Source organism: Saimiri boliviensis, chromosome 20 (assembly GCF_048565385.1).
Source record: "Saimiri boliviensis isolate mSaiBol1 chromosome 20, mSaiBol1.pri, whole genome shotgun sequence".
In the NCBI taxonomy this organism is placed as follows: domain Eukaryota; kingdom Metazoa; phylum Chordata; class Mammalia; order Primates; family Cebidae; genus Saimiri; species Saimiri boliviensis.
Window position 1 is genome coordinate 6,901,794 of NC_133468.1, and position 21,854 is coordinate 6,923,647.

General features: G+C 53.6%; 3 protein-coding genes across 6 annotated transcripts; 2 read left to right on the top strand and 1 right to left on the bottom strand.

Annotated features, from left to right (window-relative positions):
* Positions 1–9,803: 9,803 nt before the first annotated feature.
* On the top strand, positions 9,804–15,113 carry MXD3 (MAX dimerization protein 3). Of its 3 annotated transcripts, none has more exons than XM_010346614.3 (6): positions 9,804–9,987; positions 10,268–10,373; positions 11,055–11,084; positions 11,213–11,327; positions 14,112–14,295; positions 14,373–15,113. In XM_010346614.3, exons 1-6 carry the CDS (start codon positions 9,918–9,920, stop codon positions 14,486–14,488), a joined length of 621 nt encoding a protein of 206 aa, XP_010344916.2. In that variant the 5' UTR covers positions 9,804–9,917; the 3' UTR covers positions 14,489–15,113. The 3 variants fall into 3 exon arrangements, with proteins under 3 accessions (XP_010344916.2, XP_010344915.2, XP_010344914.2); XM_010346613.3 differs by having other exon boundaries at positions 14,503–15,113; XM_010346612.3 differs by having other exon boundaries at positions 14,112–15,113.
* An 11-nt stretch (positions 15,114–15,124) lies between these two features.
* PRELID1 (PRELI domain containing 1) lies at positions 15,125–19,063 on the bottom strand. The gene is made up of 5 exons (XM_039460552.2): positions 18,753–19,063; positions 17,998–18,223; positions 16,095–16,208; positions 15,909–15,987; positions 15,125–15,664 (listed from the first exon to the last, which is right to left on the bottom strand). The coding sequence occupies exons 1-5, from the start codon at positions 18,842–18,844 to the stop codon at positions 15,516–15,518; spliced, it is 660 nt and encodes a 219-aa protein (XP_039316486.1). The 5' UTR covers positions 18,845–19,063; the 3' UTR covers positions 15,125–15,515.
* Positions 19,064–19,099: 36 nt separating this feature from the next.
* Positions 19,100–21,370, top strand: RAB24 (RAB24, member RAS oncogene family). 2 transcript variants are annotated; one of them, XM_074390581.1, is made up of 8 exons: positions 19,100–19,645; positions 19,747–19,815; positions 20,006–20,084; positions 20,187–20,254; positions 20,335–20,434; positions 20,652–20,702; positions 20,833–20,895; positions 21,013–21,370. In XM_074390581.1, the coding sequence occupies exons 1-8, from the start codon at positions 19,547–19,549 to the stop codon at positions 21,075–21,077; spliced, it is 594 nt and encodes a 197-aa protein (XP_074246682.1). In that variant the 5' UTR covers positions 19,100–19,546; the 3' UTR covers positions 21,078–21,370. The 2 variants fall into 2 exon arrangements, with proteins under 2 accessions (XP_074246682.1, XP_003936152.1); XM_003936103.4 differs by having other exon boundaries at positions 19,103–19,663.
* Positions 21,371–21,854: the final 484 nt, after the last annotated feature.

A 21,854-nucleotide genomic window follows, 5' to 3' on the forward strand; every position in this document is an offset into this window, starting at 1 on the left:
CTTATAAAAATTAGTACCCCCCGCCCCCCACAATGACTTCGTCTTAATTTAGTAAATCTGCATAGAACCTATTTCCAAATAAAGTCACATTCTTAGGAGCTGGGGCTTAGGACTACAGCATCTCTCTCTGGGAGAGCAGAATCGAACCCCTTACAGTAGTTAAGAAGAAACAAATTAGTGAAAGGAGATAAGAGGCGGGTAGAGAAGAGAACGGCCTGTGATCTGTCCAGCAGCCTGCAAGAAACAAGGGGGTGAGAATCACTGGGCGGTACATTCTAAGATTTGTGTACTTTTTTTCTATTTAAGTTGGAGACTCGCTTTGTCACCCAGGGTGGAGTGCAGTGGTGCGATCTTGGCTCACTGCAGCCTCCTGGGTTTAAGTGATTCTCTGCCTCAGCTGCCTAAGTAGCTGGGACTACAGGCACGTGCCACCACACCCAGCTAAATTTTTGTTTTTTTTTTTTTTTTTTTTTTTTAGTAGAGATGGGGTTTCAACTGTGTTAGCCAGGATGGTCTCAATCTCCTGACCTCATGATCCGCTCTCCTTGGCCTTGTAAAGTGCTGGGATTACATGAGCCACCGTGCCCGGCCTGTGTACTTTTTCATATGCAGTATTTCAATTCACTTTATATGCATTTCAAAAAGGCAGCTTTGTTGTAAGAATCTCACAATGTTTGGCATTTCTTGGATTCTGTCAACAATGTTGATAATGCGTATGTGCACTAAAATAATAATCTCTCCTGTGGTTTTAGCAAACTTCACTCCAGTTTTCAATTTAGTTCCATTGTGGAATAATAGCAAGTTTTTTTGTTTGTTTTTTGTTTTTTTGAGACGGAGTTTTGCTCTTGTTACCCAGGCTGGAGTGTAATGGTGCGATCTCGGCTCACCTCAACCTCCGCCTCCTGGGTTCAAGCAATTCTCCTGCCTCAGACTCCTGAGTAGCTGGGGTTACAGGCACATGCCACCATGCCCAGCTAATTTTTTATATTTTTAGTAGAGACGGGGGTTTCACCATGTTGACCAGGATGGTCTCGATCTCTTGACCTCGTGATCCACCCGCCTCAGCCTCCCAAAGTGCTGGGATTACAGGCTTGAGCCACCGCGCCCGGCCCTTGCAAGTTTTTACTAAGCTCCTAATGAACTAGACAGACACTTGGCACAGGATACACAGCTACATTTCCTGCCTTCACAGGGTGCAAGGTGTGGCGGAGAAGGCAGGTTATGATTCAGGCTCAAGTCTGGGAAACAGATACCACTCTAGATATTTCAGATACCTAGAGGGGCTTTAATATATGAAATTGGTTGCAGGTAATGGTACCAGACCCCATAAGCTTGGAACAGTGCCTTATGGCTGGTGCTTAGACCTCTAAGAAAGGGGGAACTAGCAGGTATTTGGACTTCCAGGGGAGACACAGTCCCAGCAATGCCCAGGTGGCCCAGCCATACCCAGGTGGCTCAGAGGCCTGGCCCAGTTGGGAGGGAGCTGGTACAGCTGGCGTTTCAGCTGTCAAGGGGTTTCCTCTGAGGGGCAGGACCTCGAAGTGCTGAAGAAGCTGGAGCCAGCTGGCTGATGCTGGTCCTGGGCAAGAGGAAGTCAGGCCCTTCTTACCTCCTTCCACAGCCAGTCTCCAGCTAGTCCTCCCCATGGCGGAACCCAGGAGAAAGCGGCTACAACACCTGGGAAACGCAGTTTGCAGAGTTCCAAAGGCAGCTTCATACTATGGAGCACAAAGAGGTGAGCTGAGGCTTAGAGACGCTGGGTGTGCCAACCAGAAATAATCCAGACGATGGTTATCCAGTTTAAAAGAGTTTATTCTTGCCAGGCGCGGTGGCACGTGCCTGTAGTCCCAGCTACTCAGGAGGCTGAGGTGAGAGGATCGCCTGAGTCCAGGAGGTCTGGGCTGTAGTGCGCTATGCTGATCAGGTGTCCGTACTAAATTCAGCATCAATATGGTGACCTCCCGGGAGCGGGGGACCACTAGGTTCCCTAAGGAGGGGTGAACCGGCCCAAGTAGGTCAAAACTCCTGTGCTGATCAGTAGTGGGATTGCACCTGTGAATAGCCACTGCACTCCAGCCTGGGCAACATAGCAAGACCCCGTCTCTTAAAAAATAAGCTTATTCTTGGATGGGTGCAGTGGGTCACACCTGTAATCCCAGCACTTTGGGAGGCTGAAGCGGGCGGATCATGAGGTCAGGAGTTCGAGACCAGCCTGGCTAATATGGTGAAACCCTGTCTCCACGAAAAATACAAAAAATTAGCCTAGTGTGGTGGTACATGCCTGTAGTCCCAGCTACTCAAGAGGCTAAGGCAGAAGAATCAGTTGAACCTGGGAGGCGGAGGTTGCAGTGACCTGAGATCACACCATTGCACTCCAGCTTGGGCAATAGGGCAAGATTCTGTCTCAATCAATCAATCAATCAATCAATCAATAAAAGAGTTTATTCTTTTAAGTGCAAAGCTAATAATGGCCATTTGGGTAACAGACTTCAAAGGAAGGGGTTAGTGCTGCAAAGCTGAAAATTAAGGTCTGCTCATACACAGGCAGAAAACAAAGACATTGACCAGGACTACAACGTTTTTCATACAAGGTTGGTTTACAAGTTACAGCAATTTGATCAGTAACAGCTTGTTTTTTTCCTTTTCCACTTATTTATTTTTTGAGATGGAGTCTCACTTTGTTACCCAGGCTGGAGCATAGTGGCCTCAAATTCCTAGGCTCAAGTGATCCTCCCACCTCAGCCTCCCAAATAGCTGGGGCTACAGGCACATGTCACCACACTTGGCTACCTTTTTAAATGTTTGTAGAAACAGGGTCTCTCACTGTTGCCCAGGTTCAAGCAATCCTCCTAAAGGGCTGGGATTACAAGCATGAGCCACTGTGTCCAGCCTCTCATTCTTTTCTTATTTTAATGACCTTTTTCCACATGTTCTAATTCAGGCTCCTTTTCTTTTCTTTTCTTTTTTTTTTTTTTTTTTGAGACGGAGTTCCGCTCTTGTTACCCAGGCTGGAGTGCGATGGCGCGATCTCGGCTCACCGCAACCTCCGCCTCCTGGGTTCAGGCAATTCTCCTGCCTCAGCCTCCCAAGTAGCTGGGATTACAGGCACGCGCCACCACGCCCAGCTAATTTTTTATATCTTTAGTAGAGACAGGGTTTCACCATGTTGACCAGGATGGTCTCGATCTCTTGACCTTGTGATCCACCCGCCTCAGCCTCCCAAAGTGCTGGGATTACAGGCTTGAGCCACCGCGCCCGGCCCTAAGGCTTATTCTTAAAGTCATAAAAAGGTTAAAAGCAGGAACCGGTTGCTGGTAGGGGGTTACTCGGTCTAGCAGCAACGCATAATTTTAGGCCCAAACGATATTGTGGTTGATATTAGAAACTGATCATTCATCTTTCAGTTCCTATATTTCCAGATAGCTCGACTGCCTCCAGTAGGAAACTGTGTTTGGGATCAAACTCACCGTATAGTGAGACTCATGCCTTTTAGGGGTCTCACAGGAATGTTCCCCACAACGGGGTTTCACCATGTTGGCCAGGCTGGTCTTGAACTCCTGACCTCATGATCCACAAACCTCTGCCTCCCAAAGTGCTGGAATTACAGGCATGAGCCACCAGGCCCAGCCATTTGGAGGACTTTAAAATGCCAGAGGGAGGCTGGGCTGTAATCTCAGCACTTTGGGAGGCAGAGACGGATGGATCACCTGAGGTCAGGAGTTCAAGACCAGCCTGGCCAACATGATGAAACCCCCATCTCTACTAAAAATAACAACAACAACAAAAATTAGCTGGACGTGGTGGCATGTGCCTGAAATCCCAGCTACTCAGGAGGCTGATGCAGGAAAATCACCTGAACCTGGGAGGCAGAAGTTTCAGTGAACTGAGATTGCACCATTGCATTCCAGCCGAAGCAGCAGAGTAAGATTCCAAAAAAAAAAAAAGCCAGAGGGAAACATGACAAGGAGAAAGCTGATAGGTAGTAACCTGGGGCAACTGTCCCAGAATCTAATCAGGATAATGACCGACATCCACTGGGCACCCAAGGCTGTGTCCACAGGACAGGGTAAAATGGTTAGGGGCTACAGGAGACTTTACTGGGACCTTTTTTTTTTTTTTTTTTTTTGAGACGGAGTTTCGCTCTTGTTGCCCAGGCTGGAGTGCAATGGCGCGATCTCGGCTCACCGCAACCTCCGCCTCCTGGGTTCAGGCAATTCTCCTGCCTCAGCCTCCTGAGTAGCTGGGATTACAGGCACGCGCCACCATGCCCAGCTAATTTTTTTGTATTTTTAGTAGAGACGGGGTTTCACCATGTTGACCAGGATGGTCTTGATCTCTTGACCTCGTGATCCACCCGCCTCGGCCTCCCAAAGTGCTGGGATTACAGGCTTGAGCCACTGCGCCCGGCCGGACCTTTTTGTTGAACCCCCATGTACTGCGATTGCAAAATCTATTTGTGAAGCCCTAATGGGAGCAAGAGTTTGATTTGGAGAAAATAGGAAGGTGATACTTGATGGAATGGAAACTGGGAGGATTGAGCAGGTTTTATGCAAAGCAAATGCAGCTCCTTTACCCGAATGTACTGTGGGGGTGGATATCGGGTCTGGCTGAGGAGTTTCTTACTTAGCATGGTAAAGCAGAAGGCATGTAAATCTCCCCACCTGCCAATATCGATTGGATGTACTTGATGGAAACCAGTAAGACGGCCCAAGCCATGCAAGTTGTTAATTTGCTGTACAATAGCCCTCCTGAGGAGCAGCCTGGAGCTGAGGGCAAAAGCCTGAGTGCCACCTAGTGGCAACCACTGGGATTCTGAACCAGTCCAGTTGCCCCTGTAACTTAAGGATGTAAAATAACCTTGAAACCTGAAATACTCGTAATTTCTTGGGTGATGTTGAAGAAATACTCTGATGAGGAGGGCAGTGCCTGGAAGGGTTCATGATAAATTGGAAATGATTTTTCTAGGTTACAAGTAAAAAGAGAGGGAAAAACAGAGCACACAAGCACTGATCAAAAGAAAGCTGTTGTGAGCCGCCACGTCCGGCTGATGTTTGTATTTTTAGTAGAGACGGAGTTTCACCATGCTGACCAGGCTGGTCTCAAACTCCTGACCTCAAGTGAGCTGTCCACCTCAGCCTCCCAAAGTGCTGGGATTACAGGTGTGAGCCACAGTGCCCCGCCCAGACAATGCAGTCATAACGAAAAGTAGATTGCTGAAGATAAAGAGGGATGTTTCATGCTATAAAACAATAAAGTCCTCAGAAGATATAACAATCACAAATGTATATGTATGTAGTAATAGAGAGTCACAATATACAATGTAGAATGTGACAACTCAGATATATTGATAACTCTGTGACTGTAGTTGGAGATTTTAACACTTGTCTTCTAGTTATTGATAGACTATGTAGACAATAAAAATTAGTAAGGATATAAAAATTGTTTGGTCACATGCTAGGTCATACAGGCTAGGCACAGTGGCTCACACCTGTAATCCCAGTACTTTGGGAGGCAATGGCAGGTGGATCACTTGAGGTTAGGAGTTTGAGACCAGCCTGGCCAACATGATGAAACCTCCTCTCTACTAAAAATACAAAAATTAGCTGAGTATGGTGGTACATGCCTGTAGTCCCAGCTACTCGGGAGGCTAAGGGAAGAGAATTGTTTGAACGTAGGAAGCAGAGGTTGCAATGAGCTGAGATCAGGCCACTGCACTCTAATCTTGGCGACAGAGCAAGACTCCATCTCAAAAGAAAAAAAAAAAAAGATAGGTCATACATTGGGCCATACAGGACTTGATAAATTTCAGATGATCAAAATCATGAGTATATTCTCTAAACTCAACAGAATTAAATTACCAACCAATAACAAAGAGATATCTGAAAAATTCCCAAATATTAGAAATTAAGGAACACGGCCGGGCACGGTGGCTCAAGCCTGTAATCCCAGCACTTTGGGAGGCCGAGGCAGGTGGATCACGAGGTCGAGAGATCGAGACCATCCTGGTCAACATGGTGAAACCCCGTCTCTACTAAAAGTGCAAAAAATTAGCTGGGCATGGTGGCACGTGCCTGTAATCCCAGCTACTCAGGAGGCTGAGGCAGGAGAATTGCCTGAGCCCAGGAGGCGGAGGTTGCGGTGAGCCGAGATCGCGCCATTGCACTCCAGCCTGGGTAACAAGGGCGAAACTCCGTCTCAAAAAAAAAAAAAAAAAAAAAAAAAAAAGAAATTAAGGAACACACTTCAAGTTATTCATGGGTCACAAATCAGGGAAAAAATTCTTAGGGGAATTTGAAAATATCTATCTGAATCAAAACAGAACCGCATCAAAGTGTGTAGGCTGTAGTAAAAGTAGTGCATAAGAAAAGAAGGAATAGGCCGGGCGTGGTGGCTCAAGCCTGTAATCCCAGCACTTTGGGAGGCCGAGGCGGGTGGATCACGAGGTCAAGAGATCGAGACCATCCTGGTCAACATGGTGAAACCCCGTCTCTACTAAAAATACAAAAAGTTAGCTGGGCATGGTGGCACGTGCTTGTAATCCCAGCTACTCAGGAGGCTGAGGCAGGAGAATTGCCTGACCCCAGGAGGCGGAGGTTGCGGTGAGCCGAGATCGCACCATTGCACTCCAGCCTGGGTAACAAGAGCGAAACTCCGTCTCAAAAAAAAAAAAAAGAAGGAATAAAATGAATTATTCACATTTCCACCTTAAGAAGCTGGGACTTGGCCAGGTGAAGTAGCTCACGCCTGTAATCCCAGCACTTTGGGAGGCCGAGGCAGGCAGATCACCTGAGGTCAGGAGTTTGAGACCAGCCTGACCAACATGGTGAAACCCTGTCTCTACTAAAAAAACAAAAAACTAGCTGGGTATTGTGGCAGGCACCTGTAATCCCAACTACTCAGGAGGCTGAAGCAGGAGAATCACTTGAACCTGGGAGGTGGAGGTTGCAGTGAGCCAAGATAGTGCCACTGCACTCCCTCCTGGACAGGAGTGCGACTCCATCTCAAAAAAAAAAAAAAAAAAAAAAAAAAAGAAGCAGCTGGGACTGTCACGCCTGTAATCCCAGCACTTTGAAGGCCCAGGTGGGAGGGTTGCTTGAGCCTAAGAGTTTGAGACCAGCCTGGGAAATAGACTGAGACCCCATTTCTACAAAAAATAAATTAGGCATGGTGGCATGCCCCTGTGGTCCCAGCTACTTTGGAGGCTGAGGCAGGATGATTGCTTGAGCCTAGCAGGTCAAGGCTGCAGTGAGCCTTGATTGTGCTACTGCATTCTAGCCTGGGTGATGGCATGAGACCCCACCTCAAAAAAAAAAAAAAAAAAAAGAGTGGCCGTAACACTGATCCTACAGAGGCCTGATTGCAGCATTCCACCTAGGATAGCAGGGGCTGCCAGGCACTTCTGAGACCTGTCTAGCCAGGTCTGGCCTCTGGCTTAGCCCCCGTGACACTAAGCGAGAGACTGGCTGGCACCCGAATCTTGGTCATTATGCTGCACTGCCGCAGCAGCCTGGGGGGCGTTCCAGAGGCAGCCTATGTGGGGGTCTGCTGACTGCTTCTTCCCCCCACATCCTGTGGGCATGGAGACACAGGCCCACCAGACCTTCCCTACCCCTGGCCCACGGCTTGGCCGAGCCTCTGTTTGGCATTGGTTTGCTCTGTCGCTGAGGTCCCGGTCTGTGGGAAGAGGCTGACCCTGAGGGAACCAGGGCCCACTGCTGCTTGGGAGGATGTGCTGAAGGAGGGAGGCCTGGGAACCTCCTGGAGCAAGTGACATTGAGCCGAGATGGCAGAGGCAGGGAGGTGGGCAAGGGCATGGCCTGTCCCCTGCCACGGCAGGAGGAGGGGTACAGCCCGTCTCGAACTTTCTCCTGAAGGCCATGGGCGTGTGGGCCTTCAGTGGGGGCATTTGTCCTTCAGCGGGCCTGTGATCTGGTTAGCTCTGTGACTACACAGTGCTGCTCTCTGGAAGAGGGGAGGCTGGGGGCAGCCCAGGAAGGAGGCTAGGCAGAGGTCCAGGGTCAGCGCCAGGCTCCTGACTGCCCCCTCGCGACTCTCCCCTGTAGTGGAGAAGGGGAAAGGGATCTGAGGAACACAGAGCCATCTCCTCCTGCACCCTGTCCATGGGGTGGAGGAGGACAGTGGCTGCCCTCTTCGAGAGGTCGTGATTGGGACAAAGGAATGGGTGGTGGTCTCCCTTCTCCCCTCCCACTCAGGGCACAGATGCAGACTCTGTTCTTGGAACCCAGAGAACCGCAGTCCCTGGTAAAGCCTACACTGCAAGTACGGCCAGCAGAGCCCCAGTTACGGTGGGCTGGGTGGGGTGGGAGGGCACAGGGCACAGCACAGGACCCTGCAGAGTCCAGGGCAGAGGATCTGGGCCATTCACTGCTGAGGGGGCACGAGTTCCTCTGCCCAGTCCTGTGCAGAGGCCACTAGCTCTAGCATTTTCTCAGAGGGGTGCAGGGGACATGCAAGGGCTTGGGGCAGGGAGCCCAGCTGGTCCAGGCCAGATCCCCCCACGCCCTGTCCCGCCCTGTTCCTTGGGATGAATTGCTCCTGTCTGGCCCTGGCCAGTGGCCTTGACCCCAGCTTGCATGCTGTCCCTGGCTCGAAACTGCTCTGCGGCTCCTAGGATGCAGTCCAAACTCCTTGACATGGGCACTCCAGTCCCCCTGCAGGCCCAGCCTGACTTCCACCACCTCCTGGCCATGTCTTCAGCTAACGTATGCTTCCCTCTTTCTCTCTTCTGATAACTCTCCTCATTCAGAACCTCCCCACCTCTATCCTACCCAGATGGTTGCATGGCTCCTTCATGCCATGGCACTGCACATGCATTGGCTCCGATCCTTCAACGCTGTCGCAGGCCTCCTGGGGCTTAGAGACGGAGGTTACTTCCAGAGTCACACACAGCTGAGACATCGGTGACAGGAGAGGAGCCCAACTCCGTGGACACCAGAACCCAGGGCTCCGGAAAAAGCCATTTCGGGTGCTTCCAGGGTATGGTCTGCCTTGGGAAGCTGTTACCCCACTGACGTTTTCGTAGCAGCAACAGCGTCCCCACAGAGGAGGAGGGGGACCGAGAGATTATTCCCATTCGATGCAGTAAGAAACTGGGGTCCACGGGGGCCTTCGGGGGCAGATGGCAGGCAGGCGTGAGGACAGATCCTGGAGCGCAGGAGCCGGGTCCGCTGTCCCCCCGCCTGCGCCTGCGCATTGCGACTCAGCTCCCCGCTCAACCCCGCCCCATCGCTCGGGTTTTCAAATTTGAAACCTGCTTCTTTTCCCGCCGGAACGTGTGGACCAGCGGCGGGAGAGGGCGGGGCGGAGCGCCAGCCAATAGGGCATCAGAGGCTCCCGGCCCCGCCCCGAAGATGACGACAGCGAGCCTCGAGAGGCCATGGGCGAATGGGTGAGCGGCGGCCGGTAGGCCCCGCCCCCGCGGCGCCCACGTGCAGCGGCTGGGCCAGGGGCCTCCAGGGGACCGTCTGGCCCCCAGAGCGCCTTGCTACGAGCGGGGATAGTAACCAGCACCGGGCTGGAAGCTGAGCTCAAAGACGCCAATGAGCCGGCGTGGGTGGATGAGAGAAGCGGGCAAGAAGCAGCACCCGTCAGCCTAAGGGTTCACTCCAGGGCCGGCCCTGCAGCCAGCGCCCTTACCTGCCCCTGGAGATTCCGAGACCACTCGGAGCCGGGCGGCTGGCTGCGGGAGCAAGGGCTGCGGCTCCGAGGCGCCTTTCAGAGGGGCGGGGCCAAGGGCTGGGCGTTCCCGCGGGCGGGGCGTTCCCGCGGGCGGGGCGTCCCGGGGGCGGGTCGGGCTCCTGTGTTTGTTGCACCGTGTCAGTTACTTTGTAACAAAAGTGGTGCAGCCTCTGCTCCTGCCGGCTCCCTAGGCCGGCCCGCCGCCAGCTGTCGCCGACATGGAACCCGTGGCCAGCAACATCCAGGTCCTGCTGCAGGCGGCCGAGTTCCTGGAGCGCCGTGAGAGAGGTAAGGAAGAACCCTTGGCTGGATTCCGGGCGGCGACCTCGCTGACACGGTCCTGGACTGGACCTGGCTTCCGGCTTGAAGGATGCATGGCCCTAGGACAGTAACCCCGGGGCGTTTCGCCCTCAACTCGAGAGGACCCCGGGGCTGTAGAGCAGGGAGGGCTGGGGAAATGGTCCTGGCGCCAAAAGCCTTTCCTGAACCGTGCTGTGCCTGGGGCTCCCGCTGGGACCAGGTCTAGCCCCAGCCTCAGCCTGACGCGGGCGGGGGCTCTCTCTGGCAGAGGCCGAGCATGGTTATGCGTCCCTGTGCCCGCACCGCAGTCCCGGCCCCATCTACAGGAGGAAGAAACGACCTCTCCAGGCTCCTGGCGCGCAGGACAGCGGGCGGTGAGGAGGGCCGTGGCGGCAGGAGTGGGGGTGGGGTGGGCGCCGCCCCCGGTCGGGCCCTCCTCTGTCCACTTGTTGCTTGCATCTTTTGGGCCAGGTGTCCTGCTCCAGGAAGCATTCAGACCCCTCCTGCCATCTCCCCACTCTCGAAACACACTCACACCTTTCTATTCGTTCAAGGACTTCTTGAGCACCTCTAGATGTGCCAGAACTGCAAACAACAGTGGCGGTCCCAATTCCACTCGCACTCTGGCACTCCACGCATCAGGCCACTCACCTCCCCCACTGGCTTCCTCCTTTTCTCTCCTCTCCCCAGCCCTTTGCATATGCTGTTCCCTCCTATTCGAATGCCTCTCCCTCGACTACCTGCTTGGGAAACTTCTGTTTCTGCATTTAGCTGTCACCTCTGTCTGGGAAGCCCTTCCTGACCAGCTGGTAGGGGGCCTTGTTAGGACCCCCATACTCTCCCGGGCAGGCTTCTGTTAAGCATTTGGCTCTGTGTGTCTTTGATTCCCCTCACCCTGCCAGGGGACTCTGGTGTCTGAGGCCAGCATGAAGTCTTCACAGGGGGCTTGTTTGGGGCAGACATCTATAGTGGCTCTTGAGCCACTGGGGGCCCTGGGATTGAGGGCATGAGCAGTAGCTGATTCCCCCTCACCTCATCCTCTCTGGCATTGGCAGGTCTGTGCACAATGAACTGGAGAAGCGCAGGTGAGTCCCAGCCCTGCCCTGATAGCTCCAGCCCCTAGGGCCCACCTCCCTCTGACCTTCCATCCCCTGCCATTCCTATGGCCAGCAAGATGGAGCTGGCACTGCCCTCCAGACCTCTTCCCCCACAGGAGGGCCCAGTTGAAGCGATGTCTGGAGCGGCTGAAACAGCAGATGCCCCTGGGGGCTGACTGTGCTCGATACACCACGCTGAGCCTGCTACGCCGTGCCAGGATGCACATCCAGGTGAAGCCCTCTTCTGCGCCGGACTGGCTTGCCCTGGTGTATGGAGGGCTGTGCTATGGCGGGGCTGGTGGGACTGGGGAATGAGGCCTGAAGTGTGACTTGGGACTGCTCTCTGAGCTTTTACTTTCCAAATCCATTAAATGGGGGAAAAAAGCAGACAATGACTCAGAGGGTTGTTGAGGCTTACACGAGTTCACTCCAAATGTTCATTGCTGCTGTTACAGCTGTTATCACTCAGATCTCAGCCGTGAGACCTTGGGCAAGTCACTTCGCCCGTCTGGACTAACCTTTCCTCCTGTTTGATGGGAGGGGATGGCTGTTGAATTTTGTGATGGGACGTATGTGAGGGTCCTTGGGACTGTAGAGGATTGGTCCTTGCTCTCCTGCTCTCCCATCCTTCAAAGCCTCCTGTTACGGGCAGTCTATCCTGGTGCCACCTGGGAGGCAGCTCTAGCGACTTGAGAGGAAGGGACTGAGAAGATGCCAGTCACTCCCAGGACCCCTGCTGCTGCTGGGGCTGAGCTCAGTGCCCTCTGGTGGTCAAGAATGGGTGTGCCAAATAAAGGCCCAGTGGCCCTGGCAGCCCTGTGGCCTTGGAAACCACAGGACTTTTCCTGCCCTCCTGACCCTCCTGACAGAAGAATAAATGGAGGCACAGCTAGGCTGAGGGCCAGGTCGCACAGCTGATGGGAGGCAGATTCAGGATCCATGCCCAGGTCCCTGGCTTGCATTACACCTCCAAGTGTTTATTGAGCCCTGGTTCGGCCAGGCCCTATTCTAGGCACTGGGGGGCTGTGGCACACGTAGACCTATGTGCTGTCAGCAAATAAACCACAGCTTCGTGCCCCCCAGGTGTCTGTTATTACCATCATTGTGGCTGAATAACACTGGTTGGGTTAACGGCCCAGTTTCTCACACGGAACTTGCCTGGCCTGGTTCTCGAATGGATGACGTGTGCCCCTCGGGGGCTGGCTGGCCCGTGGGCAGGACCTGGGGATGCTCCTTTTCTGGGGCTCCATCACCCCACCTCCTGGACTAATTCATCAGCCTCTTCCTGGCCTTCCTGCTTCCATGCCTCCACCATGCTGTCTTCTACTTTGCTTTAGAATGATCTCTGCAGCACACAGATGACCCAGACCCATCTCCTGCTGAAAACCCCCCAATTGCCCCTGACAGGACAAAGCCTCTGCTCCTTACTTCCTGTGAATCTCAAGGCCCTTCATAACCCAGGCCTTGCTAGTAGGCTGTACTTTCGGTCTCGTCTTTCCCTATTCCCCGCAGAAGCTCAATGCTCCACGCTCTTACCAGGCTCCCTCTACCTCAGCGTTTCTTCCTCCCCATGTTTGCCTTGGCAGCTCTTACTCCTCTTTCTATGCCCAGTCCAAATGGCCCCCCTTGGCCTTCCTTTCCTTGGAACTTCAGGGCTGGCAGAGCTTGACGGGTGGTAGGGGATGGGAGGGAGGGTGCTAATGCCTTTGCACTCTTGAGGGATCATGACCAGGAGCTACAAACTGGTAGCCTTTATTTGTTCTGTAGTTTTCTTAAAATGTAAATTAGTTTTCAGCCCTTCAAAAGACATTTCACATGAAAAAATCTGACTTTCCAGCTTCTCGTGAAGAAATGTGGGGGCCGGGTTTACGCGGTAGCTTACACCTGTAATCCCAGCACTTTGGGAGGTGGAAGCGGGCGGATCAGGAGTTAAAAGACCAGCCTGGCCCACATGATGAAACTCCGTCTCTACTAAAAATACAAAAATTAGTCAGATGTGGTGGCATGCGCCTGTAGTCCCAGCTACTCAGGAGGCTGAGGCAGGAGAATCACTTGAACTGGGGAGGCGGAGGTTGCAGTGAGCTGAGGTCCGCCATTGCACTCCAGCTTGGGTAACGAGCTAAAACTCCGTCTCAAAAAAAAAAAAAAAAAAGGCCGGGCGCGGTGGCTCACGCCTGTAATCCCAACACTTTGGGAGGCTGAGGCGGGTGGATCACGAGGTCAAGAGATCGAGACCATCCTGGTCAACATGGTGAAACCCCGTCTCTACTAAAAATACAAAAAGTTAGCTGGGCATGGTGGCGCGTGCCTGTAATCCCAGCTACTCAGGAGGCTGAGGCAGGAGAATCGCCTGAACCCAGGAGGCGGAGGTTGCGGTGAGCCGAGGTTGCGCCATTGCACCCCAGCCTGGGTAACAAGAGCGAAACTCCGTCTCAAAAAAAAAAAAAAAAGTAGCCAGGCATGGTGGTGGGCGCCTGTAATCCTAGCTACTTGGGAAGCTGAGGCCAGGAGTCACTTGAACCCAGGAGACGAAGGTTGCAGTGAGTGGAAATTATGCCACTGCTCCCCAGCCTTGGTGACTTGAGACTTTGTCTCAAAAAAAAAAATAAATAAATAAAAAATGGGGAGACCTGGTAGCACCAGGCCTGTTGCCTGTGACAGCACATACCTGGCACCTGAGGAAGTGTCCACACACCAGTGCACCTGGCCCCCAGTTCCCACCGCTGGACACTACAGACTCCAATCCTTTATCCCTGAGTAGGCCCCAAAGGCCTTTGAGATTGTGATGCTCCCCACCCCCAATCTAGGCAGCATCCTCAAAGGCCGTGTACATGGCGGGAAAGGGGCTTGCTTCCTGGAGGATGTGGGTGCAACTCTCTGGGACCTGGAGTTAGTCGCCACATGCCTGGAGTAGGCATCAGCCCTGTGGCCGTGGCCCAGTACTGAGTGGTGTTGGGGTGCAACTCCAGCCCCCAGGCCGCTGACCCCAATCCCTTGCTCCTTTGGGATCTGCAGAAACTGGAGGAGCAGGAGCAGCGGGCCCGGCAGCTCAAGGAGAGGCTGCGCAGCAAGCAGCAGAGCCTGCAGCGGCAGCTGGAGCAGCTCCGGGGGCTGGCAGGGGCAGCCGAGCGAGAACGGCTGCGGGCAGACAGCCTGGACTCCTCAGGCCTCTCCTCCGAGCGGTCAGACTCAGACCAAGGTGAGTGCCCCGAGGCTGAGGGGTTGTGTGGCCCTCGGGGCAAGCCAGGTCTTCTGATTGGACCCCTCCCTGCGCAGAGGAGCTGGAGGTGGATGTGGAGAGCCTGGTGTTTGGGGGTGAGGCTGAGCTGCTACGGGGCTTCATCGCGGGCCAGGAGCACAGCTACTCGCATGGGAGCGGCGCCTGGCTATGATGTTCTTCACCCAGGGCGGGCCTCTGCCCTCTGCTCGTGCCAGGCCCACCTGCCAGGGAGGAGCTCTCCCCAAGCCTTAAGGGCTGTTAGGAGTCACCTGTTGGAATGGACTAAAAGGACCCCTGTGTGGGAACAGGTGCTCCCCCACACCCTGCTGCTGGCTGCCAGGCAGGCCCTCTGGAAGAGGCGGGACTCATCAGGACCTCCCCAAACCCCTGCAGGGCAGGCAGCTTGGGCCTGAGCCCAAGCACCTGGCTCTGCTGCCTCCGAGGGGACAGGAAGCCTCTTGGGCCTCTTCCCTTCTTGGACAAGGCCCCCTGGCCTTTGCCTCACATAACTGTACAGTATTTTCATTAAAAGCCTCTTTCATAACTTCCCCTGTCCATAGTCTTACCTGATGAAAATGGGGGAACGCCCAACCACAAACCCACTGGAAGAGGAAATAAGATCAGTTCCCATCACTGACACTGCTGGCTGTGCCAGTCAGTGCAGTGAATCGTCACAACGCGGAGGCTCTTCTGTCTCCACTTCACAGATGGAGGAAATGAGGGCTGAATGATGTGACTCGCCTGAGGTTCAGAAATAGTGAAGTCAGGGTTCAAACCAAAGCTTTCCTACTGCGGAGCTAGGACTGACTGAATTCAACAAGTATTTATTGAGTGCCTATTAACGTGCTAGATACTGTTCCAGGTACTTGAGACACATCAGAGAACAAAACCAAGAGCCCTGCCCTCGTGGGGCTTCCAGTGTAGCATTTATCGCCAGTTCACCTGCAGGCTACCTGGGGCCTGAGGCAAGTCACTGCACCTTTGTGCTGGGGTCCTCAGCTGCCCAATGGGAGAATAAGCAGACCTGGCTCAGACTGGATAACGTGCCTGGTGTACTGTGGATGCCAAACTGGATACCCTCAACCTACCACCCAGACAGTAGATAGGGCTGGAAGTTGATTTTTAATGATAAAGTACAATGGAGGGAGGGCAGCGGGGCTAAGCCAAGCTGTCTGGGGTGTGGTGTGGCGGGGTGCTGGCTACACAAACTGCTGCTGCTGCTGCTGCTGCTTGGTGGCCGCCTTGCTGGCGAGGTCCTTGGCCTTCTCTGTAGCTGCCAGTGCTGTCTCCTTTGCCTTCTCCTTGGCTTCCTTGGCTGTCTCAACAAGTGTTTTGGAAGGGGCCTCACCTGTTGCAAAGGGCAGGTGGCTGGCTTCAGAGGGTGCCTGAAAGACCCACCTAATTTCCCTCCCCCATGACACCAACCTTCCCTGGACCAGGCTCCACCAGAAAGGTGATATTCACCCTCCTCCCACACCCAGTACAGACAAGGAGTCCCAGCTCAGAGCAGGGCAATGACTAACCCAGACTACACACCACTAGGCCGAGTGAGCCTCTCCCTATGAGGAATCTCCACATACCCAGAAACTCACCTTGCAGCTTTGCCAAGATATATTCAAAACCCTTCATAGTCTTGGTCACGTTGCTTTTGAACCGGGCAAGACCAAATTCCTGGCAAAAGATGAAAAGGGGAAGGATACTGAGTTGCTCATTGACCCCAGCCCCAGTACTGAAAGCCCTGGGTCCCTGAGCTCCAGCAACCCCACAACACTGCTCACCTGGACAGCTCTGGAGACACCAAATAAGCTGGAGGAGACCCAGGCTTCACGGCGGATTTCGGTCCAGCCACTGTTGTCAGAGTTCACACAGTAAACACATCGTTCCTCCACCACCTATGCAGAGTCAGGCCAACCACAATTGTGATACAGTCTTCCATTTTGCTGAGTTGCACATAAATTTGACTGCCTGTCTCTTTTCATGAGGGGAAGCAATACAATGAAAATCCATTCCTTCCACTGACTGCACTCCCAAGTGGTACTGACAGAGCAAGAAGCCATAAATAAGGTCATTTTGCTCTCAAAAACCTCTCTTCTGACCCTTAAAACTAGAAGGCACAGGTCTCCTGAGATCAGCAAAGGGTGTTCCAGCCCATCCTGCTCCTGGATTTTGTTTTCATGCCTCTAGACACATGCAATGTTTGTAACCTGCTTCCACCGCTGCAGTTCTGGAGTTTCCTGACAGTCCAAATAAAAGCAAACATTTGCCGGGCGTGGTGGCTCACGCCTATAATCCCAGCATTTTGGGAGGCTGAGTCAGGCAGATTACTTGTCTGTAGTTCGAGACCAGCCTGGCCAACATGGTGAAACACCATCTCTAATAAAAATACAAAAATTAGCTGGGTGTGGCAGCGGGTGCCTGTAATCCCAGTTACTTGGGAGGCTGAGGCAGGAGAATTGCTTGAACCCAGGAAGCGGAGGTTGCAGTGAGCTAAGATCCAGCACTGCATTCCAGCCTGGGTGACAGAGGGAGACTCCATTAAAAAATAAAAAAAAAAAAGACAATCATCACACTTCTCATTATCAGATAGGAAAAAGTTGAACATTCCTTTCCAGGAGAAAAGAGATCTTTCTCACACATCTGGAACACTACCTTAGTAATTTACCAAACACAGACGTGGGCAGAGTAAGATACCCACTCACTGTGGGACAGTGTCCTCTATGAATCACATTTCTATCTTTTCACAAGAGAATAATATCCATCTCTCAAGGTTATTGGGACAATAAGCTGAGAAAGAGAATTCTCTGAAAGCTTTCAGGATATTCACATATAAGAAGATACTGTAGGACATTCCTTAAACCGTAAGTTTAAAAGTTTCTTAAGAAATAGATCAAAGGAATGCCCTTTCCCCAAATCTCAGGCAGAAATCCATTTAAGTCAAATAACAATGAAACTCCTCTAGTCAAAGTAAGAAAAAGGGCTGAAAGCCTCTTCCGGAGACATATCCAAGGCACCTTATGGCTTGATGGGCTCCTGTTTGAAAACCACTGATGCTGGGTGAGGTGGCTCTTGCCTGTGATCCCAGCACTTTGGGAGGCGGAGGCGGGCGGATCACTTGAGGCCAGGAGTTCAGAACCAGCCTGGCCAACATGGCAAAACCCAGTCTGTACTAAAAATACAAAAAGTAGCCAGGCCTGGTGGTGCATTCCTGTAAAGCCAGCTCCTCAGGAGGCTAAGGCACGAGAATCGCTTGAACCCAGGAAGTGGTGGCGGCAGTGAGGTGAGACTGTGCCACTGCACTCCAGCCTGGGCGACAGAGTGAGACTCTATCACCAGAAAACAAAACAAAACAAACAAACAAAAAAAACACAAGAAAACCACTGCCTCCCCCACTCAGCATCACTCCTGTGCCATATACCTGATGGGAGTGCTTTGCATTTAAAACTTGGGACCACTCAGTAAACTAGGTACCCCTTCCCTACTGTGTGAATGACTCAGACAGGTCCAGAGAGGGTGACCAGCTGCAAAGAAGAAAATGTGAGGTCATACTCTACAGTTGTCCCTCCTCAGTAACCCAGACCTGCCGCAGACCACTAAAGCTCCCTCATGGCTCTCTAGACACACGTATCTGAAGCGCTCTATCTGGGGGTGGGGAAGGCAGAATCACAGCAGGAGGTGTCTCACCATCAGCCGGGCGTGGTTGATGTTCCAGGTGAAGGTGGTCATGGTCTGATTCTGTGGGTCCACAATAGAGTCCTCCAGGACGTACACCGAGTGAGCAACATTGGCGGGAAACAGTCGCTCGGCCCAGCGGGGCATCCTGTTGGTCTTGGTCAGGAGTCGCCGGGACAGCAGTTTCTGGTCAGGGGTCACCTCCCGGTGTACTATGTCTTCCGTCAAGACATGTTTGCTGCAGGTGTCAGAGGGAAGGTGGCCCTCAGGAGCCTGCCCCTAAGAGACTGCCCGAGGTGAATCCCATTTGGAGTCTCCAAGCCCAGAGAGGCCTTCCTGTAACCTTGCAGAGTGGTACGTGCTATGGTTCACACCAGAGTTAAGAGCCCAACCCAGGGCAAATTCCAACTCCCGCCATTTGGCTGACCTGGATTCCTAATAGACCTCATGATTTACTGCACCTCAGGAAAGCGCCACGAGCAGAGGAATAGGATTTCCAACCCCAAGATCCCTCCCAACTGCCCTACTGCCGCCTCTTCTTGTCTCACCATCCTGGGAAAAGAACCTTGTACTAAGATATCAAGTAAACCACCACCCAGGCCCAACCTCCCTTCAGGACCTTACAGGCCTGGCCTGCCCGCTTCCCCGATAAGGTCTACGTAGGATTCGATGTCGAATTCTTTCTGCTCCCATTACTCGGGGATTATCCATACTTCGATCACCAAATAGCGAGATGGTTGGGTTTTGCTCTCCCAAACAGCACGTACCTATAGGGATTCGGGTACCGCTGCCAGAAGGCGGCGAACACTTGGTCCCAGGAACTCCGGAGCACGCTCTGGCCCAGGAAATACTTCACCATCGTCCCGGCCGGAGCGGGCTCAGCACCCACGCAGCATCAGGGGTGCGGAGCCTGGGAGGCACGCGGGGGCCGGGCCGGGCCGGGGCTCGGCGCACACCCGCCGCCAGGCTCGTAGCTCAGTCACCACCGCACCGCGCCCAAGCAGCTGCCGCCGCCGCCGCCGCCGCCGCCATGAGTCGCCCGGCTGGGAGCCACTTCCGGCGCAGCCACTCGGTAGCCACCGCTTCCGGCGCCCGCGCCACGTGACCTTGCAGCCCCGCCCCCCTCTCCCTCTCGCCCCCTCCCGCGGGAGTCGCGGCGCTGCGGGTAGGAGCCGGGTTGCTGGAGACCCTGGGTTCGATTGGTACTCGGAGCCGGAACTGAGCCTAAGCCGGGCAGGCGAGCGAATGACGGAGTAGCGAGCTGCACGGCGGCGTGCTGCGCTGTTGAGGACGCTGTCCCGCACGCTCCCAGGCCGCCCCGGGGCTTGGGGTCTTCGAAGGATAATCGGCGCCCGGGGCCGAACAGCGGGGGCACACTGCGCGCTGCCGAAAGTGCAAGGCCACAGCCAGAGCTCGACCCCGACGCGCTGTCTCGAATCGTTAGTTGGCGGCGTTTGGGGTTGGGGTCTGAGGCCTGCGCGCTGCCTGGGCCGAGCGGAGATCCGGGTTCGCCTCCCGTCCCCGCTCAGGACCCTGACGTGGCTGAAGCGGCCCCGGGAGCATGAGCGGGCAGCGCGTGGACGTCAAGGTGGTGATGCTGGGCAAGGAGTACGTGGGCAAGACGAGCCTGGTGGAGCGCTACGTGCACGATCGCTTTCTGGTGGGGCCCTATCAGAACGTGAGTGCACCCGGAGGGGCCAGGCACGGTGGGCGGGGGCGTAATCTGCACCTGTGGCCCCGATCTCTTCCCTCTCTTTGCAGACCATCGGGGCCGCCTTCGTGGCTAAGGTGATGTCGGTTGGAGACCGGACTGTGACATTAGGTATTTGGGTAAGTTCCCTGGGCATCTATTCTAGGGAGACTCATTCTTGAGGAGGCTTAGGTCCTATTACTGATTGATTTAAGGCCTCACAGACTCGTTTCTCATAGACCCGCTTCCTTATCTGGAAAATAGTGGGGTCTGGAGAACATGGCCTTAAGTTTGACTCAGACTAGGGCTGAGCCTATCCCTCCTCTTTAGGACACAGCAGGCTCTGAGCGCTATGAGGCTATGAGTAGAATCTACTATCGGGGTGCCAAGGCTGCCATCGTCTGCTATGGTAAGAGGGCGTTCTGGGCTGGCCCACAAGAAGTGGGTGCCAGGCTAGCCAGAGAACAGCCCCTGACCACTTGGTTGTGTCTCCTGCATGCCCCACACCAAGACCTCACAGACAGCAGCAGCTTTGAGCGAGCAAAGTTCTGGGTGAAGGAACTGCGCAGTCTAGAGGAGGTAGGTGAATAGACCTCCCCAGAAGACCAAGGGCCAGGGTTCTGTTGGTCTGTGGAGGTGACGCTTGTCTTCTGTCTCAGGGCTGCCAAATCTACCTATGTGGCACCAAGAGTGACCTGCTGGAAGAAGACCGGAGGCGTCGACGTGTGGACTTCCATGACGTCCAGGACTATGCAGACAGTAGCTGTTCCTCGCCCTTTGGGGGGTGGGGGTGTGTGGCTGGCTGGGTAGATCACAGAAAATAGGGGCTGCCTTGGCTGCTAGGGCCAAGTACTGTAGAAGGGTTTCCTGGCCTCCTTGAACTGTGGGGTCCAGGAGACTCCCTGAACTGCTAGCCCTCCCTTTTGTCTGCTTATCTAATTCTCAGATATGAGGCTTTAGTCACTTCTCTTTACAGATATCAAAGCTCAGCTCTTTGAAACATCCAGCAAGACAGGCCAGAGTGTGGGTGAGTGCTGTGCTGGGGCCTCACAGCAGGAACACCAGAGGAAGCTGAATAGGGAACAGAAGGCTGGGTCACTGGGAGATCCCAGGACTACTGGCATTGGGCCCTCACTGATCATCATTTTTCCTGCCAGATGAGCTCTTCCAGAAAGTGGCAGAGGATTACGTCAGTGTGGCTGCCTTCCAGGTGATGACAGGTGTGTGCTTCCCCAGCCTTTATGGAGACTTACTCTAGGCCCACAGCATCTAGCTCCTTTCCTGAGTTACCTGATCCCAACAGAATGGTGCTGAGCTGCCACCTCTTTCTTTGACAGAGGACAAGGGCGTGGACCTGGGCCAGAAGGCAAACCCGTACTTTTACAGCTGTTGTCATCACTGATTCACCACTCACCTGGCCTGGGAGAGTTAAAGGAATTCCCAGAGCGGCTGGACCCAGCTCCTTACTGGGCTTGGGTAGTCAAGTGTCTGAGCTAACCCAGGTCCTCCTGTCAGCAGAGGTGGCACCTGCCTGTGCTGGCCCATGGAACGGAGGCAGCATTGGGCTGACTGTGGGCATGAGGAGGGATAAGGGCTGATTTGGACCCCAGGCTTCTGCCCTGGACAGCACTTGTGTCTGCAGATTATTTAAGTGGCTTCTGATCTGTAAATAAAATCAATGCACTGTGAATCACACCCAGCCCCTTTCCCTGCTGTGTGGATTGGGTGTCCAGACACCTAGTTCTTTCTGGGGCCACCCAGCTGGCCTCACTGCTTTATATTAAGGCTTTCCTATCTCTTATGTTCCTTTGGAAAACAAGACTTCTTCCCAGGGTTACAGCTGAGATACTGGGGCTGAGGTAGTACAAAGCTCACCATTCCTGCTAAGTACTGAAAAGAGTGTGTGAGCTGTGTCGAGATAAAAGGGTCAAGCACTTTATAAGGTTGTTCTGACCAGCTCTACTACATCTGTCATGTTTGGGCCCATGTCAGACCTGTGACTCAGGTCCTGAGCATCCCAGTGACATCCTACAATGTGGTTTAATGGTAGAAAAGTCTTAAGTTCTGTAAGCCAGAAAGGTCTAATGGATCCAGATTTGGTTCCAATTTACAAAAGGGACTTAAACCCTCAGCTTGAGTTTCTCATCTGTAAAATAAGGTGACTACTACACAGCCCAAG

What these genes read in the sequence shown, in the direction of transcription:
- MXD3 (XM_010346612.3), top strand. Translation starts at nt 9,918, where the DNA reads ATGGAACCCGTGGCCAGCAACATCCAGGTCCTGCTGCAGGCGGCCGAG. An exon ending in GGCGCGCAGGACAGCGGGCG is followed by an intron (nt 10,374 to 11,054) that starts GTGAGGAGGGCC and finishes TGGCATTGGCAG; the next exon opens with GTCTGTGCACAATGAACTGG. An exon ending in GTGCCAGGATGCACATCCAG is followed by an intron (nt 11,328 to 14,111) that starts GTGAAGCCCTCT and finishes TGGGATCTGCAG; the next exon opens with AAACTGGAGGAGCAGGAGCA.
- PRELID1 (XM_039460552.2), bottom strand. Translation starts at nt 18,844, where the DNA reads ATGGTGAAGTATTTCCTGGGCCAGAGCGTGCTCCGGAGTTCCTGGGAC. An exon ending in GTGTCTCCAGAGCTGTCCAG is followed by an intron (nt 15,988 to 16,094) that starts GTGAGCAGTGTT and finishes ATCTTTTGCCAG; the next exon opens with GAATTTGGTCTTGCCCGGTT. An exon ending in TATCTTGGCAAAGCTGCAAG is followed by an intron (nt 15,665 to 15,908) that starts GTGAGTTTCTGG and finishes CCTTTGCAACAG; the next exon opens with GTGAGGCCCCTTCCAAAACA.
- RAB24 (XM_003936103.4), top strand. Translation starts at nt 19,547, where the DNA reads ATGAGCGGGCAGCGCGTGGACGTCAAGGTGGTGATGCTGGGCAAGGAG. An exon ending in GGCTGCCATCGTCTGCTATG is followed by an intron (nt 20,085 to 20,186) that starts GTAAGAGGGCGT and finishes CCCCACACCAAG; the next exon opens with ACCTCACAGACAGCAGCAGC. An exon ending in AACTGCGCAGTCTAGAGGAG is followed by an intron (nt 20,255 to 20,334) that starts GTAGGTGAATAG and finishes CTTCTGTCTCAG; the next exon opens with GGCTGCCAAATCTACCTATG.